This window comes from Artibeus jamaicensis, unplaced genomic scaffold (genome assembly GCF_021234435.1).
Source record: "Artibeus jamaicensis isolate MK-2021 breed Jamaican fruit bat unplaced genomic scaffold, CSHL_Jam_final contig_3182, whole genome shotgun sequence".
In the NCBI taxonomy this organism is placed as follows: Eukaryota; Metazoa; Chordata; class Mammalia; order Chiroptera; family Phyllostomidae; genus Artibeus; species Artibeus jamaicensis.
The window spans coordinates 981,731-1,006,203 of NW_026521742.1; the positions used below are offsets into that span (position 1 = coordinate 981,731).

Genomic DNA, 24,473 nt, shown 5'->3' on the forward strand with positions numbered 1-24,473 from the left:
TAGCCTTAAAGCAGGTGGTTCCAAAGGCTGGTCCTTACTGAGTTCTGGCACTTCTACTGGACTTTGCGGAAGACAGATCACCCAGAATTCCATTGTAATTTTAGTACTGTTTCTGCCAAAAATTTCAATCCTTAAAATTCACAGAGTGATGGTCACCAAAGGCAGATGAAGTCATGTATGATTGTATCTGGTCAGACAGCAGGAAGAAGAAAAGGATACTTGGTTCCTGGAAACACTTGCCTTTATTGAAAACATGTATATCTACAGAAAAGGAGTGAAAATGGCTGCCCTAGACAGAGCGTGTCTGGGTCTCACCAAGGCACTGGACCAGTTTCCTTGCAGTATGTAAAAGTAAAGGGCTTGTTACTGCAGTCAGGTAGATGTATAACTGGGAGAACAACTGTGCTCTAGGGAAGGCTCCCAGTAACACGTCATGGGGCTTTGTCCCCAACTTTATTTTATTCAAAAATTTTAGCTGTGATTTGCTGAAGCCAGGGCACAATGTAATTAGGATCCAAAAAGGTCTTGACAGGCTGGAACAATTAGGCTGAATCCAACAAGCTGATATTTAGCAGAAACAACTGTAAGATCTTGTACTCGCACCTAAACAAGCAACTACAGAAGAGCTAGAGGAGAAAAGCATGACAAGAGAGGAACAACCTCCAGCACAGGTGCAGATGCTTGGCACTAGTCCTGGTGTGGAGCCACGGGATGATGACATTGTACTTCTAGGCTGTGCTGTTGATGGTATTGAATTGTAATGAGAAAATCAATTGTGTTTCTCTGTCCTTGCTGTTTAGATCGCAGATGAATTATGGGTTCAGTTCTGGTCTCCTGACGTTAAGATCCCAGAGAAACCAGGCCCAGGATAGAACCAGGATCCCAGATGGACTCCAGAGCATGTTCTCTAATGAATCAGAGACATGACTGTGAATGCTTGCTTTATAGAGAATGTTCCATGAAGACAGGATAGTTGTCTTAGAATACAGGGTCTGGCAGAAGTAATGCCTGCTTGAGTGTGGTTGGTAGGGTAATAATATGGGTGCAGTAATTTATAGTTTTAATTTGAACATTTCACCTAAAATATCACATGGTGTGCTTGAGTATGATATTGTTATGTTACAGAATTACATACTTATCATTTTGTAATAAAAGATTTTGTAATAGAAAAGGGACGTTATTTGTGCCAACCTATTTTATGTTGCCACTTTATATTTGAAGGCTGCCATGCTAAAGAAGAATTAAACAGTTTCAGGGCAGTGGTAGAGGGCTCTTCTGTGAATCTGGTGTAATGGCAGGATTGCCATTACTACTAACACTTCCAGCAGTTTACGGAAGACTGGAATGCAGTGGGAGTGTGCCTTAGAACTCGTAGCTAAGAGTTGAGATTTTGGGGGGAGGCCAAGCTTGAAGATATCTTGTTGTTGATGTAAAGGTGGCTCATTTTTTTCAAGATTCCACATGTGTAAGTGACAAAGATCATTATAGTGTAATAGCCTGATGTATGTTCAAGCCCAAATTGTAGTAAAAGCAAGGCCAGGGTTTTTTTTCCAAAGAAGAGTTTGGGATGAGCAGAGTGCCTGATCTAGTATACACTTGACAGGGAGGGGTTCTACATCCTGGGATGTGAAGGAGATGACCTTGAGTTAAAAGGTTTGATATCAGGATTTACAAACACCACTTTCTACATTAACATAACATAGTTATTGCAAAATATCCAATTTTCAATGGAATTACATCCTCACAACTTATCAGGATGAGCTGGCTATAAAACCCCCTCCTACTGAACTAGCTGGGTTGCCCAGTCTAACAGAGTTGTTTAGAGTTGTCCATCTGGAGAACAAAAGTACTTGCCAAAAGTGATTAATTTTATATTACATTAATTGGCTTTGAGTAGTTTTCCCAGTAAAAGGTTCAACCTGGACAGTTGATAGAAATTTTCATAGAGAAAACCTACTTTTCCCTTATTTGCTATTAACAAAAAGACATGTGTTAAATTCATCTATAAAAGCTGTACAGCGTAGTTCAATATACATTTAACTGACTCATCCAACTTAGACTTTTTTAGCTGCCAGTACATGAAATGTCATGGCTTTATTAACTCTCATGACAAGTCTGGAGGTAGGATGAGTTCCTGGCTGGTTAATTCAGACACTGAAGATGTCAGAATTTTAAGTCAGCAACTCTGCAGTTTTCTTGGCTACATCTCATGAAGACAAAATGGCTGTAACCTATCACATCTCCACAGGACAAGATTCAAAGCAAGGCGTGATCCCTTTTAAGAGAAAAGAAAGCTTTTTTTCCAAGAGACCCTCAACTTCCTTGCCTTACATTACCTCACATGTCAGGGTATTTTGAAAAATTATCACATGGTTTTGCAGATGTTGAAGCTTGCTAATTCATGAAGTCTAAGAGTTGTAGCCCTAGAAGATTTCATTTCTTTTTAATTTTGATTTTTAATTAACACACAGTAAAATTGTTTTGGGGGAGCATATAGTTCTATGAATTTTAACTTACATAGATTCATGTAACCACTAACATATTAAACAACATACAGATCGTCTTGGTCATGCCACAAACCTCCTTGTGCTCATCCTTTGTGTCTAAGTTTGTGAGAGTTATCGGACTCAAGTTTTTTGTTTTGTTTTGTTTTTCCTTCTCATGTCTTTGGTTTCCATATCAGGGTCATGTTAGCCTCGTAGAATAAGCTGGGAAATATCCCTTTCTCTTTTAATTTATTGAAGAGATTGTGTAGAACTGGTAATATTTCTTCTGTAAGTGTGTGGTAGAATAAGTCCATAAAGCCATCCAGATTTCTTTTCTAGAAAGTTTTAAATTATGAATGCAGTGTCTTTAGTGGGACTATTTAGGTTGTGTCATTGTCTTTCATCATTTGGTGTTGTCTTGAGGAGTCAGTTCACTTTGTCATTCTTGCTTGCAGTTTATATATCTACCTACATCGAACACTCCATCAGACGTGTTATCATTTTTGTTTTCAACCATCACAAACAGTTTTTAAGAACAAAGTGAGATAAGAATTATGTATTATATTTACCCAAATATTTATTATTCCTTCATTCCTGATGTTCTAAGTTCTTTTCTGTTATCATTTTCTTTCTCCCCAAGGAACTTTCTTTAAAAATTATTTTAGAGCAGGACTTCTGACAATGAATTCCGATGCTCTCATTCATCTGAAAAATTTCTTTATTTTACCTCCATTCCCGAAGGATATTTTCACTGGATATAGAACACTGGGTTGAGAGTTCTTTTCTCTTTGCACTTTAAACATGTTGTTCCACCTCCACCTGCTCTTTGCGTTTTATAATGAGAAAGCACAGTCATTTGAATCATTGATTGAGATGTTTTTCTTTGTCTTTACTCACCAGCAAGTTGATAATGATATATGGGCAGGTATTTCTTTAGGTGTATGCTGTTTGATGTTCGCTCAGTTTCTTGCATCTATTGATTTATTTCCATTAACAAATTTGGGAAGTTTTCAGTCATTGTTTCTGTAAACATTTTTTCTTCTCTGCAGCTGTTTCCATTTCCTTTTGTGACTCTGAGAGAATGGAAATTAACCTCAAAAAGAGAGGGGAAAGACCAATAATTTATATTGACCTATCTTCAAGTTATTAACTCTTTCTTCTATCATTTCCACTTTGTGATTGGGCTCATCTATAGAGGTGTTTTGTTATTACTGTTGCTGGTGGTGTTTTTTTCAGTTCTAAAATATCAGTTGGGTTCTTATTTATACATTTCTTTGGTGAGACTTTCTGTCATTTCGTTCCTTTCAAAACCATATGCCTTCACTTTTTACAGTATTTCCACAATGATTTTATTAAAGCTTTTTTTCCTGATAATTTCAACATATGTGTCATTGGCATCTGTCAATTGTGTTTTCTTATGCAGGTTGGAACTTTCCTGGTTTTTCTAATGCTGAATAATTTTGTTTTGTACTCTGGACATTTTGAATATTGTGTTATAAGTCTCTGGGCCTTCTTTAAATCCTATAGAGAATGTCAATATTTTTGTTTAAGCAGGCAGTTGATTTGGTTGGGTTTAAGCCACATTCTAACTGGCTTTCTTTGAGTTGTGGTTCCAATGTCTGTTCAGTTTTCAAAGCCTTTGCAGTGCAATTCAGATGGCTCTGCTTGTGCTCTACCCACTGGCCATTCTGGGACCTGAGCAGTGGTCAGTCATTTTTTAGGTCAAAGTCAATGGTATGCTGGTTAGGGGCATACTCACACATGAATAGCCCATGGGTGAGTCCGTGATTCCATAAACAATATTATGCAATAGCTTGCCCAGTTCTTTAGCTCCCAGCTCTCCCTGGTACTTTCTTGTTCTTTTCTTTTTTATTTCTACAGCCAGAAATCTGGAGTTTTGCTTGTCATTCTGCTGCACCCTTTCCATGGTTGTGCCAGCTTCTTGGTCCAAACAACAAGAGAACAGAAAGAGAAAAAAGTGTCAGGGTGTTTTTTTCTCCATGAGCCAATGGCTCCTCTGATTAGAGGGGAAGGTTCTGTTATCTCAGAGCTTTTAGGTACCTACAGATTAGCTTGGGTTGGTACTTGAAGGGTTGGAGAAGTTAAAAAAGAGTAAGTATTTTTCTCACTTGCTGTGAGCATTGGCAGACTCTTTTCCTACCGTGAAGCCAGAACTAGAGGGCTTCCTGGAGTACTTGCTCACCACACCAATGCCAGTCCCAGCTTCACACTGCACGTAGCCTGGGAATACCAGCAGACAAAATATAGTAAACCTTTTGCTGGTTTAGCAGCACTTCAAATTCAGGTCTACTTCCCCAACTCTCCTGCTACTGTTTTCTTCTCAGTACCGTCAGATTGCTGCTCCATGCATTTGGTTCAGGTTTTATAGCTGCTTTCTATGCAAGAAACAGAGTGGAATGTTGTTTCATTGACCCATAATCAGGAACCCTTGGAAAATGTTCACAAAAGTTTTCTTTAGCCAAAGTGGTAAACTGAATGTTCTGTCATAAAAGAGGTTACTATTTCTGAGCTGTGGAGTATTGGGGGCCCATAAGATACTGAGTAGATGCCACAGGGCTCAACAGAAACAGGCCGTTGGCTGTCACGGGCCTTTCACTGCTGGTAAACTAAGAACATCTGGGTCTGTGATTGGTAACCATTTGATAGCTCAAATCTTGACCTAAGCTCTGAAGTCAAATATAATTTAATTTCTCTTTTGAAATATTGTGCTCATTATAAGATTTCAAAGCAAACTAACTTCCAAATCATTTCCTTTAAATTTAAAGTACTGATTTTACTGGATTTTTCTTTCAGGGACCTCTTGTCAATGCAAGCATTCTTAGGGAGCTCCCTAGGTATGAGGAATGGGAGGATTTTTGATCAGTCTGTCCATATTTCCTTGGCATATGTCTTTAAAGAAACCTTAATCACAGCTATTCTCATGTAGGGTGGGCTGGGATGGGAGTAAAAGCCAGAAAACTGTACTTGAACAATAATTACATAAATTTAAAAAATATTCCCACTTAAACATTGCTCATATACACCATCCCTGCAGTAGCATTGCTAAGGAAGAGACAGGGCTAGTGTTAGGGGAAAGTAATCCCTCCTGACCTAGGTTAGGAGGTCTAGATCCTGGAGAGAAATAAGTGGACAGAGACTCTGAAGACCACAGATTGGATAGAATTCAAGAGACTATTTAAAAGAAATAAATTCTGCATATTTCTTGTATATTTTAGAAATTTTTAACTGCTTGTGTATACATGAAATTGGATATTCACAATCCAGGAAGCATAACATTTATGTTCAATCTAAATCTAAAACCTTGAATCATCCACAAAATGGAAATGTCAGAGTGATGATACTTCCCCTGTCGACAGCAGGTTTAAAGCCGGACAGTTCCATGAGTTATTTTCGACCTGTGTTTGTTTAATGCAGAATGTCATAGTTTGTTTTGCCCATCATTGTCCCTTTGTATCGCATTGTCTCCGTGTGCCCAATGCTTATGACCTGCATGGGGCGGAGACATTATTTTTCACAGGGAATTTGGTAAAGTTATTTTTCTCAACTACTGTACTTCAGTTCAGAAGTCACCATCTTCCAATGTCCCGGACCCCCAGTCCTCTGCCCAGCGCACAGACACAGTGTCATGGAGACACCCATGGCTGTGCTCTAAAGACTCCAGGTGGTGTCAGCCTTCATTGTCCCCAGCAGTCACCACACAGTGTTTACTCCCACTTTGTACTCAAACAAGCTAATAATTCAGGGGGCAGAAAATTAAACTAATTATCATCCAGAGACTCACTGGGATGACATGTGTAACATATATAGATATTTAATGTGCTGTGATTTTAAAAAATATGTAGCATAGCAAGTAGGGCCCAGAAGAGTAATTATAACTTTTTGTGAAATGATTTGAATGGTGGTTGTATGGCATTCTCTATACGAGCAGTTGACACCAAGTGGCATCTTACTTCTGTGCAGCTTGGAGAGCTCTGGTACATACTCCACAGAGGTAGTCCTCCAGATTCAGCACTACTCTTAATTAGAACTACATCATATGGACACGCAAAAGCATTAAAAAATAGAAATAACTTACTCTTTTATTGCAACTGTATTACATGCTGTTATAGAAATAATTAGACCTTCCAGAACTAGGGGAGTGATTTGGAAAACTGTGGTTCTTTGTAAGCTGTTATATGACCAAGTACACTTTAAAGAGTTTCGATAACGTGGGGAATGTTCTCAATGGAATGTCAAGTAGAATGAATGGGCAAACATCATTTCAGTTATTTTATTTTTTTGCTTAAAAGAAAATACTCAAATGTTATCTCTGGGTGATGGGTGGATTTTTAATTTTGTACTTATTTTCTTTATGCCTTTTCATTTTTCACTATCACAACTGATGCTACTATAAACAACACGGCACAGGGATATTTGTCCACATTTCTGATTCATTTCTTAGGGCAGATTCCAGAAAAAGAATTATTGAATCGAAGGAAAAGAACTTTTTTAAATAAAAAAGGAAATTTTAATCTAAGTGGCATTTTTCAAACGGATATCCAGAAAGGCCGTGCCAAGGCCTGTTCTCATCAGTGTGAGTAAGAAGTCGGACCCTCACTGAGAAGTGAGACCTCCCCCTGCTTGGGATGCGGAGCACGCTATCTCATTATTGCTTTCATTTGCCCTCACTTTCATACTATTGAAGTCAGACATTTTCTGCATGTCTAACAATCACTTTTCCTTTGCGAATTATCTGTTTACATGCTTTAGCATTTGTCTTTTAATGAATTCCTTTGTTATTGAAGAGTATTATCCCTTTGCCATATTTATTACACAGTTTTCTTAGGTTTTTTTTTTTTTTGCTAAGTATTTAATTTAGTTTCTGATGTTTTTAAAATGCAGAGTATATTATCACATCTATGAATCTTTACTTTTCTGCTTTTATTTTATTGAATTTAATGTTAGAAAAGTTTTTCCTCATTTAACCTATATAGTCCTCTAATTGATATCTTTAGTGTTCCAGAATAAAATATGAAGTCAGGAGCAAAATTTATTTTTCTCTCCAAATTCTTAACCTATCTTCCCAGCACTATTTGTCAAGTAAACCTATTTTCTATTCAAGTATTTATATTTACCAACTGTATTTACTGTATCTTATTTCCAAATAGTCCTGTTTTATCTATCTATTCTTACATTAGTACTCATTTTTCATTATTGTAGTTCTGTAATACATTTTAGTGTTAGGTATAGCATTGCTTTTTCTCAATTATTTTTAAAGTTTTTTTTTAAAAATATTTTGTTTATTTATCTTTAGAGGGGAAGGGAAGGAGAGAGGGAGAGAAACATCAATGTATGGTTGCCTTTCATGCGTCCCCTGCTGGGAACTGGCCTGCAGGGAACTGGTTTGCAACCCAGGCATGTGCCCTGACTGGGAATCGAACCGCGATTGTCTGGTTCGCAGGCCCGCGCTCAATCCACTGAGCTGCACCAGCCAGGGCCTTTAAAGTTTTTCTTATCTGCTCCTTCTGTCAAATGACCTTAAGAGTCTTAAGAGTTTTTTGGGAGTTTGGGAAAGCTTCCCCAAAATATTCCACAGTGACTGTTATTGGAATTGCATTAAACATAAGAGTTAATTTGTTAAGAATTAACATCTTTACAAAAATCTTTTCATCAAGAACCATGGAATTATTTCCCATTATCTTTAAAGGTTTTTAAAAAATATCTCACTGAAGTTCTATAGATTTCTTCATATGAGTCCCAAATACTATTTTCAAGTTTACCCCTTGTTATTTTGCCTCTTCTTTGTGGTATAGAGACTTTTCTTTAAATGGGGACATTTTCTCTATTACTTGTTTGACTATTAATTTGGCTTTGTGGCTAAAACCAGGGACCCTGGAGTCTGACTGCTCACAGTCCGACCCTGCACAGCTCCAGGCCTGGCTGGTGCAAATCAGGCACAACCTACCCAGGTTTCTGCCTGCTGATACAGGACATGAAGTAGTACTGACAAGGCCTACCTCAGCAGTGGGCTGTGAGAGTTAAGCAAGTTAGTTCGTGTAATTCTGAGCACAATGCACGGCAGATAGAAATCCTCCGGGAATGTTAGGTAGATATCATGAACAGCATTTCTCCCCGACCTGTTCCATTGCTCTTTCTTTGCATTTCCTGTTCTTCTCAGGTCAAGTCTCAGGGCTCTAGGCTCCAGGTCCGTCAGTTCCAGGCTGCTGCTTCAGCTCACCACACTTATCACCCTCTATTTCGGTGTGTCTGTGAATTTGTGTCTTCAGAAATCAAGCTCTTTGGTTCCTGAGAATCTTTGGTATATCCTAATTCCATTCTGTAGTCTTTGCTCAGCATTCAGTATATGGCTGATCATTGTCATTGCAATTCTATTGCTTAAGTTATCATCTTGGATTACAACATGGCTCCAGTTCTAATACCAGTGAGTGTGTGTGAATGCATTTTCCCCACACCGAACAATTCTATGACACCAGCTTGTGTCCTACCATTCAACTCTGATCTCACCTGTTAGGGGAGATCCCACAAGACTGCCCCCACTTTAGATGCCATTTGCCAGTCCAGGATTTCTGTCACCTGGACTTGTGACTGGTTAGCTATAGGTGGGAAGTTCCCTCAACACTCTCCTTGGGTTTAATTTGCTGAGGCAGCTCACAGAACTCAGACAGCTATTTTATTTACTAGAATACCGACTTGTTATAAAAGGATATAACTCAGGAACAGCCAGATGGAAGAGATGCCAGGGCAAGGTGTGAGAAAAGGGAGCAGAGCTTCCACATTCTCTGGGCATGTCACTCTCCTGAAGTCTTTATGTGTTTGCCAACCCAGAGCTTTCTGACTCCTGTCCTTTTCGGTTTTTGTGGAGACCTCATCACATACACACACTTCATTAAATCATTGGTCATCGGTGACTGATCCAACCTCCAGCCCCAGACCCTTCCTGCAGGTCAAGTTTTCTGACCCTGTAATCACAGGGTTGCTTCCTCTGGCAACCAGAGGGGGCCTTAGGGATAGCTCCAAAGTCACCTCATTTACATAACAAAAGGCACCTTTATTCTTGTCAGTTAGGAAATTCCAAGGGTTTTAGGATCTCTACCAAGAACTGGATAAAACCAAATACATATTTTTTATTATAAATCACAACGTGGCAATGGCCTAATGGAAAGAGCAAATGTGGAATCGAGGTCAACTAAGGTTCAGATCTGGGTTTTTGTTAAAATTCATGCATAAGCTTGTACAGGTTACCTGATACCTAAATCTCCTCTATGCCTTAGTAAAATGGGGACATCAGTCCCTATCTTCCAGTGTAGTTGTGAGAAGTAAATGGAAGCCCCTTAAGTAAAATACTTTAGTAGTTTGCCTGGTCCACAGTTTGTCACAATAAATGACAACTCTGATCCTTTATTGCCTATGTGGTCAGCTATAGACTGATAGGACAGCAAAGTTATCTCTCTCAGCTCAGGAAAACGTCTTGTGAATGTGCTTTGAGTATTCTGGATACCTGCATTTTCTTTTCTTGTGAAATTTATACGTAATTTCTGTCTTTCATCTCTTTCATCTTCTCTCTCACCATTTTATTTCTCTCTTATTTTCTTCTGTGGTTATTTAGAGTAAGTCAGGGCTGTAGGTTATTCATACGATTGTTTCTGCTTCTACTGCTACTTATTTCTGTAACTGCTGTTGCTTTCCCCCCACATTATATTATATTTTCCTAAGAGCATTTATGGTTGCCTACATAAAATAAATATACTAATACATGACTTTTAAGTAACAAGAAGAGTATATTATGTAGAAATGTGTAAGTAGAAAGTTTATAATATGCAGATTTCAGCTTTTCTAATACACAGTGACCTCTCTTTTCTGCCCCCTGCCCCCCTCTGTTATTTCTTTATCATGGCATATGCAGGGACTGCTCTACTGATATTTTTGAGACATTATGACACATCTCTAAAAATAGAAATTAAAAGGATGAATACAAATAGACATGTTGGAGCTTGTAATTTTTTTCTGGCACCACAATGAATGTTCTTGAGCATCCTTAGCTTGCTCCCACCTTGGAGACCACTATCAGAGACAGTACCAACGTTTGTTTCTGTGGCTCTTCCTTACTTCCTGTTTTATTCTGCAATGGTCAATTGATGCTTTCCATTCAAATGTAAAGTGTGAATAAAAGCATCTTTTCTATTTTGAATTTTCTATATCTATAAGTAAAAACTATGCATGGATTAGCTCTCATAGAGAACAGGCTCACCAGAATGCTGGGTGGCTAGAGAAAGGCATTCCACTCTGGGTCGTCTGGACCTGGGTTCCGCTTTTACCAACAGGGTGAAGTTGGGGCAGATCAGGAGCCAGAAGAGCTTGATGGGTGTAAAATTCCACAAACAGAAGTAGAGGAGGAATAGACTGTGCTAGTCCTGTTGGGACAATGGCCAAGCTGTGGTGCTGCACAGAGTTAAGCATCTCAGACCTAGGAAGCCCCTACCTGTGTCACTGTTAGCTGTGAGGCCCATGTTAGGGACTCAGAACCACAAGAACCCATGTATTTGTTCCTGCTCTAGCAGGAAATGTTGATTTCAGTAAGTTTCTGTGGCCTTGGCTCAATGATGTGAGAGCTTGGAATGAGGATGGGGATGTGTGTGGAAAAGAGTTATCACAGCAGGCTGAGCTCAGAAAGGCCTGCTTGCAAGGTTAGTTTTACACTGGCATCTGGGAAACTGGATTTGGGGAGGGTTTCCCTCAGTCCTAGAATTGATAAGAGGGGCTCACCATGCCTAAACTGTTTGGGCATACGACGTGGTTTATACTAAGCACTTGACTTTCTTCTGGAAGTCTTGAATTTTAGTACATGCAAGGCACAGAGTGGATATGAGACCAGCCCCTAGTAAATACCTTGGACACTGGGACTCTCCAGAGCCTTCCTGGTAGACAGGATGTCACATGTGTTGCCACTGCTTATTGCTGGGGGAATTAAACATGTCCTGTTGACTCTGCTGGGAGAGGATTCTGGAAGCTAACGACTGGTTTCCTCTAGACTTTGCCCTGTGCATCCTTTGGTGATTGTGCTTTATATTCTTTCACAGTGATAAATCATAGCTGTTGGTAGGACTACCTGCTGTCCTGGGAGTCCTCTTAGCAAAACATTGAACTTGGGATGGGTCTTGAGATTTGTCAAATGCATATGCCATCCAAAAAGCTACATCCCCTTCTAACCAAAATGCTGCTTCTGAACCCCTTCTGTGTAAAACCTGAGGTGCTGCCATCAGGGCAAGGACATGGTTTTGGCCACCACCATCCCCAGGTCCAGTGATCAGCATTACAACGTCCCTTTCTTAGCCATCAATCCTCTTCGGCCCTCTGTGGCATTTAACATTGCTGGAGACTAGCTACCTGTCACTTACAGAAGATCTAGCTTGATGTTTAGGGTAGCCTAAATATCACTTTATCAAAATGGGACTCTTATGTCTCAACTTGAGGTCCTAAAGCATAGGAACAATATGATACAATAAGGGCTAAGTTTCCCAACAGCCCATTTTTCTTCTCTGCTTTATGTGTTAGTCAGCTCGGGCTGCTATGACAAAATATCACAGACTGGGTGGTCTAAACAACAGAATTTTTTTCTCTCTCAGTGGTAGCAGCTGGAAATCTAAGATCAAAGTCTAAGCAGGGCTGGTTTCTGGTGGGGCCCTGTTCCTGGCCTGCAGACACCGCCTTCTCTGTGTTCTCACATGGCCTTTCTCTGTGCACACTATCCCGGTGTCTCTTCCTCTTCTTATAAGGACACCAGTCCCATCAGATTAAGGCTCTACCTTTCTGACCTCATATAACCTAATTACCTCCTTAAAGGCCTTATCTCCTAGTACAGTCGCATTGGGGATTGGGGCTTCAACCTATGACTTTGGGGAGAGGGGAGACACAGTTTAGTCCCTATCACTTTATGAATGGTTGAAGTTGAAGCATCAGGTGAAAACGGTTTCACTGGAGCTGGTGGTGGGTTTTGGGTGTTCCCTAAACTCCTTGCTGTGTGTAATGGGTGTTTTTCATTCAGTTTGAGCTAAATGTATTTCCAAAGAGCCATTTTGTAGAGACTGACCTGTGTTTGCTGGAGTTTAAAGCATTTAGGGGCTGGTGTTTTTACCACATGTGAACCCATGCGGGAGCTGAAGCTGGACCTGCTGCCTGGCCAGGGCTGTCTTGGGAAGGGTTTGCCTTTCATCAGTGACACATGGAGCAAAGGAGAAGCCAGTTTGGGGTTTAGGATCACCTAGAGGGCTGACGACACCCCAGTGGAGGGAGATACCACCAGAGGCCCAGGGATTCAGGGAGGGGTAATAATGAGCAGCCAGAGTGGTGGAGTCTCCTCCTGAGCCTACCCCACCCCAGGTGTGGCCAGAAACCACAGCCAGAGAATGGGGTGGGAGGTGGACCTAGGAAAGCGGGAAGAGTCTTTTCTCCTGTATCCTGTTCCAGGTCACTAGCCTGATCAGTTCCAAGGCCCAGGAAGGAAGATGTTTCTAACTAAAGGAGGTCTGGAGTTCTGTTCTCAGGAGCCTGGACTGGAATTTTTATTCCTTGAGAGTCAGTAACAAAGCTACGAGACCAGCCCAGTGCTTCTCCCTGAGCTGTAGGAGAGCATAACCCAGGGTGGCTGGAACAGGGCCTTGTGAGAAGGTTGTTTCTGCTTGTACCCTGTGGAGTCTGGTAATTACCGTTTAACCAGGTAATGCCATGGTTTGAAAATCATAAAGTATGAAAAGATATTTGGTGAGATGACTCATTTTGGTACCCTACATGCCCAGACTAACCCATGAATAAACCATTAACAATTCCTAGTTATTTGGGGGATACACTTCCAGATATTTTTATGAAAATATTTACTCAAGAAAATAGGTATGTATATACATTCTCCTTGACCTTTTTAAACCAGAAAGGCCACACATTTAAACCAAAATGTAACACACTGTAAAACAGTGATGGGCCTTGCATTTGTTTACCTGAGACTATATTTGAAGATCTTAGAGAGCTTTACCTAGATCTCGGAGACGCGTAGATCCACATTTTTAGCTGTTTGTTACTCCCCTTATTTTGCCACTCTGCCAGCACCTTAATCTAGCATTTCCCAAATACATGCTCCTCCTGACTTCTCCTTTGCTCCTGATTAGCTCCTCCTGAGTTTCCCTTTGTTCCTAATTAGCTCCTCCTGAGTTTCCCTTTGTTCCTAATTAGCCATCCAGTATCCCAGACTCACCAACCTCAGAGTCACCCTTGCCTCTTCCCATTTTCTGTTCTTCCGGTCAGTTCCCTGCGTCCAGTCTTTTCCACCCCCACTCCTCCACCCTGGCCTTCCTCGTCTAGGGTCTAACCCAACACCACTTCCTGGCCCAGCTCTGCCCCTCCCTTCCAGCCCAGCTCTGCCCCTTGACCCAGCCGATCTTTGGTAGGCACCGCAGATACTCTCATTCCCAGATGTAGACACTTTCCACTGATTCCAGATCCATGACAAGTGGGGGCACAAGTGGGGGTGTCTCCTCTCCTCCCACAGGAATGCTCAACCCAGTGTAAAGGGAGGGCAGGCTCTGCTCCCAGCCATCCTCCAACCTTCTCAGTGTCCCCTGACTGCCCAGGCAGCTCAGCTCACCTTTCCTTGTGGCTTGTTAGAACCCTTCCCCCCGTTAAATGCTCACTAGCACACCACTGAGAATTTCCTAATTGGAGGTTTTGCTCCTGCCCTCATCCTGCCTTAGCACAACGCTTTTAGGCCAATCACAGCACCCACCTGACTCTGTGCTGGTAACAGATTGCAAGCGCCTGCAGGGTAAGCTTATGCCTTATTTATTTCCTGTTGCTCCACACTACATGGCCCACTGACCTGCTGCATTGCAGGTATCCTTTTGGAACGTAGTGAATTGATTTGAATGGAGTCTCAGACATTTTTTTCCCTCCTAACCTGTGTCCTTGTTACCCTTCAGAGCTCATCCTTTCTTTCTGTATATTGTTTACATTCCTTTTATTTTACAGTGATTTTTGTTACTATTTTATCTCTCTGTGAAAGTTTCAGCTGGTTGGTTTTAATGAATGTTACATAGTCCTGGCCCTCCTGCAGCTTCCTGCCCCAGTTCAAGTTCATTACTTTGACTTACATAGCAGTGGGAAGCAACACAACCTTAGCAGGTTAGCTGCTTGTACTTCCTGCTAAGTGGATTGTGATATTGGAAGGCTTCTGGAGGGAGAATGAAGCCCAGTGGGGGTAAATTCCATTCTTTAATTCTACAGTTACTTGCATACTCGAGATTGGTAAAAAAAAAATTAACCCAATAAAATTTTTGCAATCACATTCTGTGAAAAGTGGCAGGTCTGAGAAGTTGCCCACCCTTTCTTTGGGGGCATGTGAATCCAGATACCCTGCCGGGCCTGGACAGGCCTCTCTCATTAGACCAATTCTTTTAGGTGGAAGAGATTTCAGATGCCTGGGGGGGTTGTATGTGAGAGACCTGCGTCCCCTGAGAACTCACCATGAAAGGACAATTACTGAGGCCCTGACTGCTAGGCCAGTGGGAATTTGGGAAACAAATAGATGGCTTTCAGGCAATGGTCTTTTGCATTAGAGCCCTTGAAGGCCCCCTCTCCCAATCTCCCCCTAAATTCCTTCCTAAATGCCCAGCTAGGAAAACATATTCTCTTCTCGCACTTTGAAAAGAGGTATAAACCTATGCCAGTACTATGTTGGAGTCTCTGACGCAGAGGGGTGGGTATAACGTGAAGCTGAGTGTCAGGATTCTAAGCTGAGACCCTCTGTGCTGGGGTCTCACACTAAGGGCACAACCTTGATCCTCTTTTTGCCTGAGTTTTCTCATGTGTAAACGTGGAAGGGGAGGATCTGTTCATAGTTTTGGGATAAAATCAAAGATAATAAACATAAAGCCCCGAGAGCAGTGTCTGGCATAAAGCAAGTGTTAAATATTCCCTTACTTTTATTATTACTCTTTTAAATGATTAAGAAAGGCCTCTAGGGGTGGACCTGAGATGCGACAACTGGGTCAGAGAGAGCAATGTAGATTTCACTTGGCCTTCAGGTGCCAGGCAGCCATGGGACCCTCTGGCCAGGGAAGGGTGGGATCAGGGGGAAGAGGGCTCCAGACAGGGCTCATCACGACCTGGCCTCCTAAGAGGCAGCAAAAGCACGGGCAGACAGCCGGGTTTGGAATTCCCGCTCAGCCCATTGTGTGAGCTTCTGAACCTCTCCGTGCCTCAGTTTTCTCATCTGTAAAATGGGCTGCTGGAAGAAGCCCATTAAGTGAACTAGTGCATGGAAATGTCTTTAAACAAAGCTCATCACATTGTGAGTGCTTAGTAAATGTTGGATATTTTGATTATCCAACTTCCCAGACCTTGCCTTGGCCTGGGAATGGTTTTCCTATATGGGACTTAGTGAAAACCTCTCTCCGACATTCTATTTATTTCAGTTCTCTTGAGATGGATGAAGTGAGGAGATGGAGTTGTGGGGGTGAGTGTTCTGGGACCAGGGTTGATAGCTGGTAGGGTGTCCCCAGTTCTGTTTGCCTGTTTAACTACTGTGGGAGCAACTTCTTTGGGAGTCCCCCCAAGTCCCACGGACGAAAGTGAATATGGCCAAGACATTGTGGTGACCTGTTTAGGGGAAGAGAAGTGGGCAGTGGGCAGTTTCTCAGGGGGAGACAAAGGCCAGCAGCGGCCAGTTTCTCCAAGGAGAAAAAGACCCGGAGCGCCCTCTTCCATAGCTTTTTATTGGGTTGTAATACACAGGAATACAGGGTGGCAAGGATCAAAGAGTAGATAACATTTCAAAGATATCTGAGTGCTTATTTTGAGTCAGTGTCTGTCAGGAAGAGAGTTGCAGAAACTTTGGGAGACATACTCATTTCCTCTTGGACCCTTATCATATGAATGAAAGCACTCTTAGCAGAGCAGATTTCACAGGTTCATCAGCAAGTCTTTGTGATGCCAGATTTTCCCCCAGGACATGCTCTAGCAAAGCAAGAAGCTGCACCTCTCCCCAACAGGTAGTCAGGCTTAAGGGGATTAGAGCCAGGAAGTGCTTCTCCCAGAGGACACGGGACTCAGGCTTTGACAAAGCTGGGGGGCAAGAGTCCACTGCTCTCTGTTGCAGCCCCCCAGTCCTTCCATGAAGGCCTCCCAAGTGATAGAGGCTTAGGTTGCCCCCCGCTGTGAGGGGTCTTACCCCCAAATTATGAACTGCTGGAGAGAGTTTTCCTCACATTAAATCTGAAGACAACCTGGTGCTGTTCATAGAACTGGTGTCAGGCGGTGTATTTGCAGGAGCAGCCTTCCTTTATGGAAGGTCTGCAGAAAACGTGCTATGTGCACACGTACTCAGGAGTCAGAGTTGAGAAAACCCTGAGAGAGGTGCAGACAGATGAGAGCCTCTCCCCATTCTTTCTCCAACTGTGGGCCTGCAGGAATCTTTCTTTGCTCAACGATAGTTAAAAGGGGGATCATATTTTGACCAATAAAAAATCTGATGTTCTCAATGTCCTCTGCTAAACAGTTAGGAGCAAATCCTCCTGTGAACTAAACCTCTCCTCCCAGGAGCAGAAAGCCTCTGTCAAGCCACCTGTACCCTTGCACTGCAGTCAATGCTGCCCATAGGGTCCCCAGCACTCCTCTCCCCTGTGCTACCCTCTGGCCAAGGACTGAGTCATGAATGAGCTGCTGTGTTAGCCAGCGCCAGGATAGAGTTCTGAGGCATTGTTTCTGCTTGTCAGCTTCAGGTTTGGTGCTCTCAGCCAAGGGCACCATCTGTGAGCATTCCCTGATGACTTTGACCAGAGTTCCATGTGGACCCTTGAAATGCACCAGTTCCACGTTCCTTCATTCCCATCACCCTGCGGGGAGGTTTCAGAGAGGTGGGTGGTCTCTCCTCCTACCTGGAAGGTGAGCTGCTCAGAGACAGCCCCATTTTCCCGGCACTGAGAGGCAGGTGTTTTGCCATGTCTTATGGCACACTCCCCTATCAGGGTCCCGTGCGGAGACAGCAGTACCCATTACCATAGTCAGGAGCTTGAGTGACCTGGCCCGGTAGACATATTTTAGTTAAGGTCCCATGAAGTCTTCATGAAAAAATGATCCGCATCCTTGAGCTGCTAAGCCTTTACGAACTGTTAGACCTTGCCATGGGTGACAGAGAGTTGGGATAATTAATGTTTACTGCTAACGGACCAGCACTCCAGAGTGGGGGAAACCTGGGGAAGGAGAGCCACAGTTCTCGGGACATCTTCTAGGCCAGCGTTCCTGGACCTTTTTCTCTTTTTAATAGCCACCCCACTCCTAGGGGCCTTTTAAGGCATTTGTTTTCCTAGTTGTCCCACCCTCTCGAAATGTAATAGCAAAGATACACTGCTTATCTGAGTATATACTATGGCCCCAGGAGGGCCACAAACCATTGTAATGTCTGAGATTTTTTTTGTCCCTGAAGAACCACTTTTTACTTCTTTGAGGGTGATACTATCTCTATTGAGGATGCATATTTTAGTCTGAGACTCTTTGGCCTTCCAGCCCTAGCTATAAGAGCAGGGGTAATTTGGGGTGAGCGGGAATACAGGAAGACAAAATAGGAGATGGACAGATTCCATAAAAGAAGCCAGGACCATGAGTCTACAGGAGCTGAGCAGGGCTGTTGCAGGACACTGTGGAGATCATTCATTCATTAGGTCACCAGAAGTCAGAGCCAACTCCATGCCGTGCAACACAACACAGAGGGTTAGTGCATGTGTACAACAAGTGTGCCTGAGACCTGGAGCCACATAGAGGCCACTTAGTGTGAATTCTAGGAAGACGGGGACATTCTGTTTCTCCAGCTTCCGATATGCCACTTTCACAAACAAGATAGATGACTATCTTTAGGCAAGCAACTTGGTCTGCATTTAGGATAATTTCCTTGCTTTTTTAAAAATTAAAAAGGAAAATCATGTCAAAAAAGAAGCAGCATGTTTCAGCACTTAAACACTCCTAGTCAATATCCAGATGAGTATCCCAGGGATGCCGAAGAGAACCTATCTCTTCCCTGGGCCTTTGTTAGGATTTCATGGTATACTTTTTACAAGTATTTGCTAATTTGAAACGCAAGATGATAACTCATTGTTGCTCGAATTGGATTTCTTGTGTAATCAGTGAGGGGAATTTTTAGATCCCTTTATCTCGTTGAAGGGTGAAAGATAAATCAGTGTGCTTGAAGTAGCCCACTGAGTGCCCCGCCCAGTGTGGCGGCTGCATCTGTTCTTTCCCGCTGACTTCTCACGCCTCCCTTAATCTTCTACAAAGTTTTGTCTGAAGTATTGACATCTTGATGAGGACAGCTGCTTGGAATTTTGAAATCGGTTTTGAATGAGAACTCTTTAAAGGCAATTATGCTGTGGGGACAGACCACATTGCCTGCACTTTGGCAAACTTGAGTGCGGACACCTGGGCTGTCTTTACTGTCAGCAGCCAAGACATGGTGAGTTCTTGGTGGAAACTCTCTCTTGAGCAGTTATAAGAATTGGAAGGCCACTCTGAGGAATCACTGAGGCCTGGATAATTCCTTGAAGGTCTGCTTTTGTCTGGTTCAGATTTACCTTTTGGTTAGTGTCAGTTCTGGCATGAAAGTTCCCGTGAATGCTGAACTGAGCAAAAAAAAAAAAAAAAAAAAAGGAAGAGGCAATATCCGTTCATTCCATAAGTACGTACTGAAGGCCCACCATGGTACTGACTGTACAAAAGTGTTTCAGACTAGGTCCCTGACCTTTCAGGGCTCACAGTCCAGTGGGGAGATAGACATGCAAATGGGTGGCTGAGGTACAGAGTGGCAAGTTCTATAATGGATGCACATTAAGTTAGGAGGAGAGATGGATAAAAGTTTGGCCAGCTTTCTCTAGTGAGATAAGGAAGGGTCAGGAAGAAAATGAAAAGAGAACATGATACTGAAGCTCCATCTTGGAGAACCTAATGGTGTTCATCAAGTAGACAAGAGGGGCGAAGCATCCTGGATGTACTGAGGCACGGAGCTCTGAAAGAGCATGGCATTTTGTGCAAAAGGTGGGGAGTAAAAGGTGACAAAAGTGACAGAGGGACTTGAATGCTGTCCCGAGGCGGTTTCCTCATTTTCAAAGATGCCATTGTAATAAAGCATGGCCAGACCCATTTTAGGGAGGTAAATTCAGAATTGTCTGGAGGCTAGGGTGGTGGTGAGAGCCTGAGTGCCGAAAGCAACTCTGCTAGTGATGTTGTCGTTATAACCAGGCAAGCGAATTCTTGGAATCATTTTCCTACCACAGTCTTTGGAAAGGGAGTAGCAATTGGATTAACAAGGAAAATAGAGCAGCCACAATTATTTAAGAGGTGTATTCAATAAAACGTGGTGACTACATGTATGTGTGAGTAACAAGGGTGAAGGAACAGGTGGGGATGAAGCCCCCATTTCTGTTGGACAGCTGGGCAATTTGAAGTCCAGGAAGTATAGCAAGTGTGAGGTATGGCCGTTTAAATAGGAGGTACTCCTTGAGCTTTTAGATAGAAATGCAAACAAATAATTAGGAATATGTAGTATTGGATGTACTAATACTTGCCAATACTTTCTTGGGTTGCTTTTGGTATTTTAAGAATGTTGCACAATTTTCAGTAATGCTACTAGTTATTTGTTGATGTGATGCCAAAGAGAAAAACATGGAGATGTTTATTTCATGGGGTACCAGAGGTCAATTTCGACTAATTTTCTACTTATATTCTCATATTTATATCTTCTCATTCTAGGGGATGGCCAGGTGGATTTTGATGAATTCATGACAATTCTTGGCCCTAAACTGGTGTCTTCAGAAGGCCGTGATGGTTTTCTTGGAAACACAATAGATAGCATATTCTGGCAGGTAAGTAAGAGTTTTTTTTTTAAAGATTAAGTTTAACAGTAAACATCTGTGTAGGACAAATTATTGACTCTGAGTTCTTGGGCTTCTGTACAGCACATGATGCTCTCCTCTGAGCTGGAATGACAGACGCTCCTTGTTGTCTAAATTGAGTCCATACTAGGTCCTGTGCTCCTTGTTGTCTAAATTGAATCTGTACTTGGTCCTCTGAACAAAGAATCAGAATTGCACTCCTATAAAGGCTTGGAGGAATGAAATATCCCCTTATTCTTTCTTTTTATCAAAAAAAGTTTCACATTTTAAAGAAATGAGATTTCTGCACTTCTGGTTCACAAAAATCTTTTTCCTTGGGACACTTAAAAAGGACATATCAGTATTATCTGAGCTGAGTTCTGTCCCTGTGTCCAGGAGACCCTTGCTGAGAGGATGTCATGGTTATCTCATGTGTTGGGTTGCTGTTGATACTCTTGTACTTAATAGGACAGAAGGGTTTTACCTAAGAATTTGTGTTCAGTGCTTCTCAATTTGCTCCTATTTCTGTCTTATAAAATCTCTTGGGAAAATTCCCAAAATCTAACTTTGAATTATTAATGTGCTATGAATCATTAATCTTATAATGTGGTTATTGTTTCTTGATTATGAAATTTTGAGAATGGGTTTTCAATGACTGTTAAAAATTGGAGTCAAATAATTTGACAGGTTAAATTGACTTACTGGTTGGACATATAAAACACCACTCAAACACAGCATGGTTTCTTTAATTTCTTGATGTGTTTTTTCCTTAACCAAAGATGTTTCTGTAACTTGGGTAAGGATTGCAGTTGATACGTATCTTTCATCTGATTCTGTTACTCATCTTGTGTATAACCAACAAGTAGTAAGAACTGGTCATGTGCCTTGTACTCTAACAGTCACTGTGATGACTGTTAGATGACTGATTTTACAAAAGATGTTTAAGACACAGTCCTTGCTAAGAATTTGGCTGGGGGAGCATAGTTAAGAACGAGAAAATAAAGAAGTGATTAATTAGTGTTATGGTTACTAGATCGTAATCTCCTTGAAGCTGGGGACTTTGTTGTCATGGCACCCTTGGCAACTGCCACACTGCACACAGCAGACCCTCAGTAACATGTTTTTTAAAAAATAGAAAGTACGGAAATTTAAAAAGATGTGTGGTCTTGAGGGGTCAGATAAGGCTTCAGGAAATGGGCCACTTTTTCACATCTTGAAATATGAGGGAGATGAAGTAAGCAAAGACAGAAAAGAGCATTCTTGGCCTGTCACGATGAGAGTTTGGAAAGGGTGAGGCTATGAGTGTAGGAAAGGCATTGACCACAACACAGGTACCACAGTAGTTCAAAGGGAAAGACCTCTGGACCCCTGGCAGAATGGATTTAGGGCCTGAGGAAAGAGAAGAGTTGACATGGGTTGACTCCAAGGTTCCCAGGTAGCTTTTATGGACAGGAATAAGATCATGGAGAAAAGAAGTCTTTGTGCAATTCTAAACTGGACATGTTGGATGTGAAGTGAAGTTCAGATAACCAGGAGGAGAAGGAAAATCTGTACTCAGCTAAAGTCAGGGATGGAGACCGGGGCTGAAAACCGGGGGGTTCCTTAGAGCTGGTGGGTGAAATCCAAGGCAAGGAGGAGCTCCCCGGGGGAAGATGCACAGATGAAGGCAAGCAGAGAGACAGGGCCTGTTCTTGGAGAATCTGTGGCAGGGGACCTCGAGATGGGGCCCCTGATCTCCACCCTGCACAGACACATCTGGGGAACACTGTCTTCCCCTGCTGTGGTCATGAGCAGCCCCGATTCTTCCTTGAGAAGGACCTCCGTGACTCTACTTGCCATATAATAAAAGTGTTTTGCATGAACCCTTCAGGTATGACTCCTTCAGGAATGACTCCATGTTTGGAAGGACGGACAGGTAGAGTGCCCTGGCAAAAATAAAAAAATAAATGTACGGTTCAGAGGGTAGAGAAACACCTCTTCCTGCCTGGCCTTCTTTCAACCCATGCGGATCCACTCTGGGTGAGAATAGGCTGTTCTCTCCCTGGTTTCCCTTCTTCTCTGCTCCCCTTTATTCCCCACTCAGAGTGCTTTCTACCCTCATGACCCATCCAGCCTAGAAGAACACTGCAAGGTCTTCCAGGCCCTAAGCATTCTTCTTGGCCCCGAAACCGGAGGCTGCAGAGCCGCTGGCACTTACAGCCTCACATCTTTTGGGTTCTTCATAGGAGAACATCTACATGGCAAGGAAATGTATCTCTTGTAATAGATTGACTGCCTCTTCCATAATCTGGATAGGCTACGATGCTCACAAAGCCTCGGTGTTTTTGCCTTATCAAAAACCCTCCCCCTCCCCCAGATGGAAGATGGGATGGGGAAATGAAAGGAAAGGGGGGACATTCCATTCTGAATATTTAAATGAGTGCAGGGATGCACAGACTTGTGGCCGTGGCTCTCCTCTGCTGCTCTCGCTCACTCAGCTCAGGATTGTATGACTAGCAAAGGAGAACAGAGACATCAATCAATTCTCAGTAGTTAGCTTCCCCCCCTCCCCCCACCATCTGTCCATTCAGAGACAGAGTGAAAAATGGTACTTTCACATCTACAGCATCTGGTTCTTCCTGAGAAAAAGTTCATATTTTCAGCACTTGAGTGATTTTTCTGTTTAAAAGGAAGTTGTGTGTGTGCATGTGTGTATTTGTACATGTGCCTGTGTGTATATGCACATGTACATGTGCATGTTGGCTTTGCTGCAGTGGTCAAAGATAGTATGGAAGAGGAGCAGCAGAAAGGCAGCTTACTGTGCTGGATACCCAGGCGGGACGTAGTGACATCAGAGACATCAGTATTCCAGAAAGGAAAAGACCATCCATTTAAGACACTCTGACAAGACTTCCGACCAGGGATGAAGTCAGCTTCCTGTGGAAACAGAATGGATGATACACCTGACAGGGTGCATGAATGATCTATTTGCTGCTTAATTCATTGTATCAAAAGCTAGTGATATAAAACAGCACTAAATATTTACTATGTCACACAGTTTCTGTGGGTCAGGAATTTGCAAGCAGCTCAGCTGGGTGGTTCTGGCTCAAGGTCTCTCATGAGGTTTCAGTCAAGATGTTGGCTAGGGCTGTGACCATTGGGAGGTTCGGCTGGGACTGGGGGGTATGCTCCTTCATGTAGCTGGCAAGGGGATGCTGGCTATTGGCAGGAGACCTCAAGTCTGGCCATAGGGACGTCTCCAAAGTACTGTTTGAGTGTTGTTATGGCATGGTGACACTCAAACCAATGGATCGAAGAGAGGACAAGGCAGAAGCAACAATGCGTTTATGATCTAGCCTTGGAAGACAAACCCCACTGTTTCTGCATTATCTCCTTGGTTACAGGTGTCACTCCTGTTCAGGGTAGGAGAGGGCCACCTCTGGAGGGGGCCCTGGGGCCCTGCTGGAGGCTGGCTACCACATAGGGTAAAGAGTCTGTAATTGAGCTTCAGTTTCTGATCCGACAGCGCTGCCACAGGCTTCCATTTCTGCCAGGCCTTGGTTTCCTTCTGCCTTAGAAGAGACTTGTGACCAGGGCTGTTCTCAGTGATCTGGGAAGTGATCCTACAAGGCACAAAGCCCATGTTGCTAACAAATCTGTTTCCAGGGCTCCCTCCTTGCTGGCTTTCTAGCCTGCAGTGCCCAGGTTAAAAAAAAATCAAGTGGGATTTTGCAAAAAACAGCTATTTATCAGTTGGTGCTAGTCCCAAGAGTTATGAGCTCCTGGCTCTTTGCAGGAAATTGGTATCGGTGAAGGCAGAATATAACCCGTTACTAATGCAGCCTTTCTCCCGAAAAGGATGGTTTAAGGGCCATGCCGTAGAGTCTCCATCCTCCCAGGGTGTTCAGTCCTTGGGATGTGAGGCTCACATATTTCCTGGCAGCCAGTTCAGAACCTAAACGTCCTGAGCCTCCACTGGCCCAGGTGCAAGCCCATTGTTATCCCAACTAGCTTACTCCACAGCTATGCACAATGTCCAAGACACAAGTTACTCTAACTTAAAAGTGTGGGGGACATCCCTCCTCAG

The 24,473-nt window shown here is 42.7% G+C and overlaps 1 protein-coding gene across 2 annotated transcripts in view; it reads left to right on the forward strand.

Moving 5' to 3' along the window:
- The window catches only part of CALN1 (calneuron 1), a 432,918-nt gene that overhangs the window by 246,181 nt on the left and 162,264 nt on the right, over positions 1-24,473 (forward strand). For both annotated transcript variants that reach the window (XM_037135586.2, XM_053663481.1), the window contains exon 4: positions 20,286-20,398. In XM_037135586.2, coding sequence (XP_036991481.1) covers positions 20,286-20,398 — 113 coding nt within the window. The remainder of the gene's footprint in view (positions 1-20,285; positions 20,399-24,473) is intronic.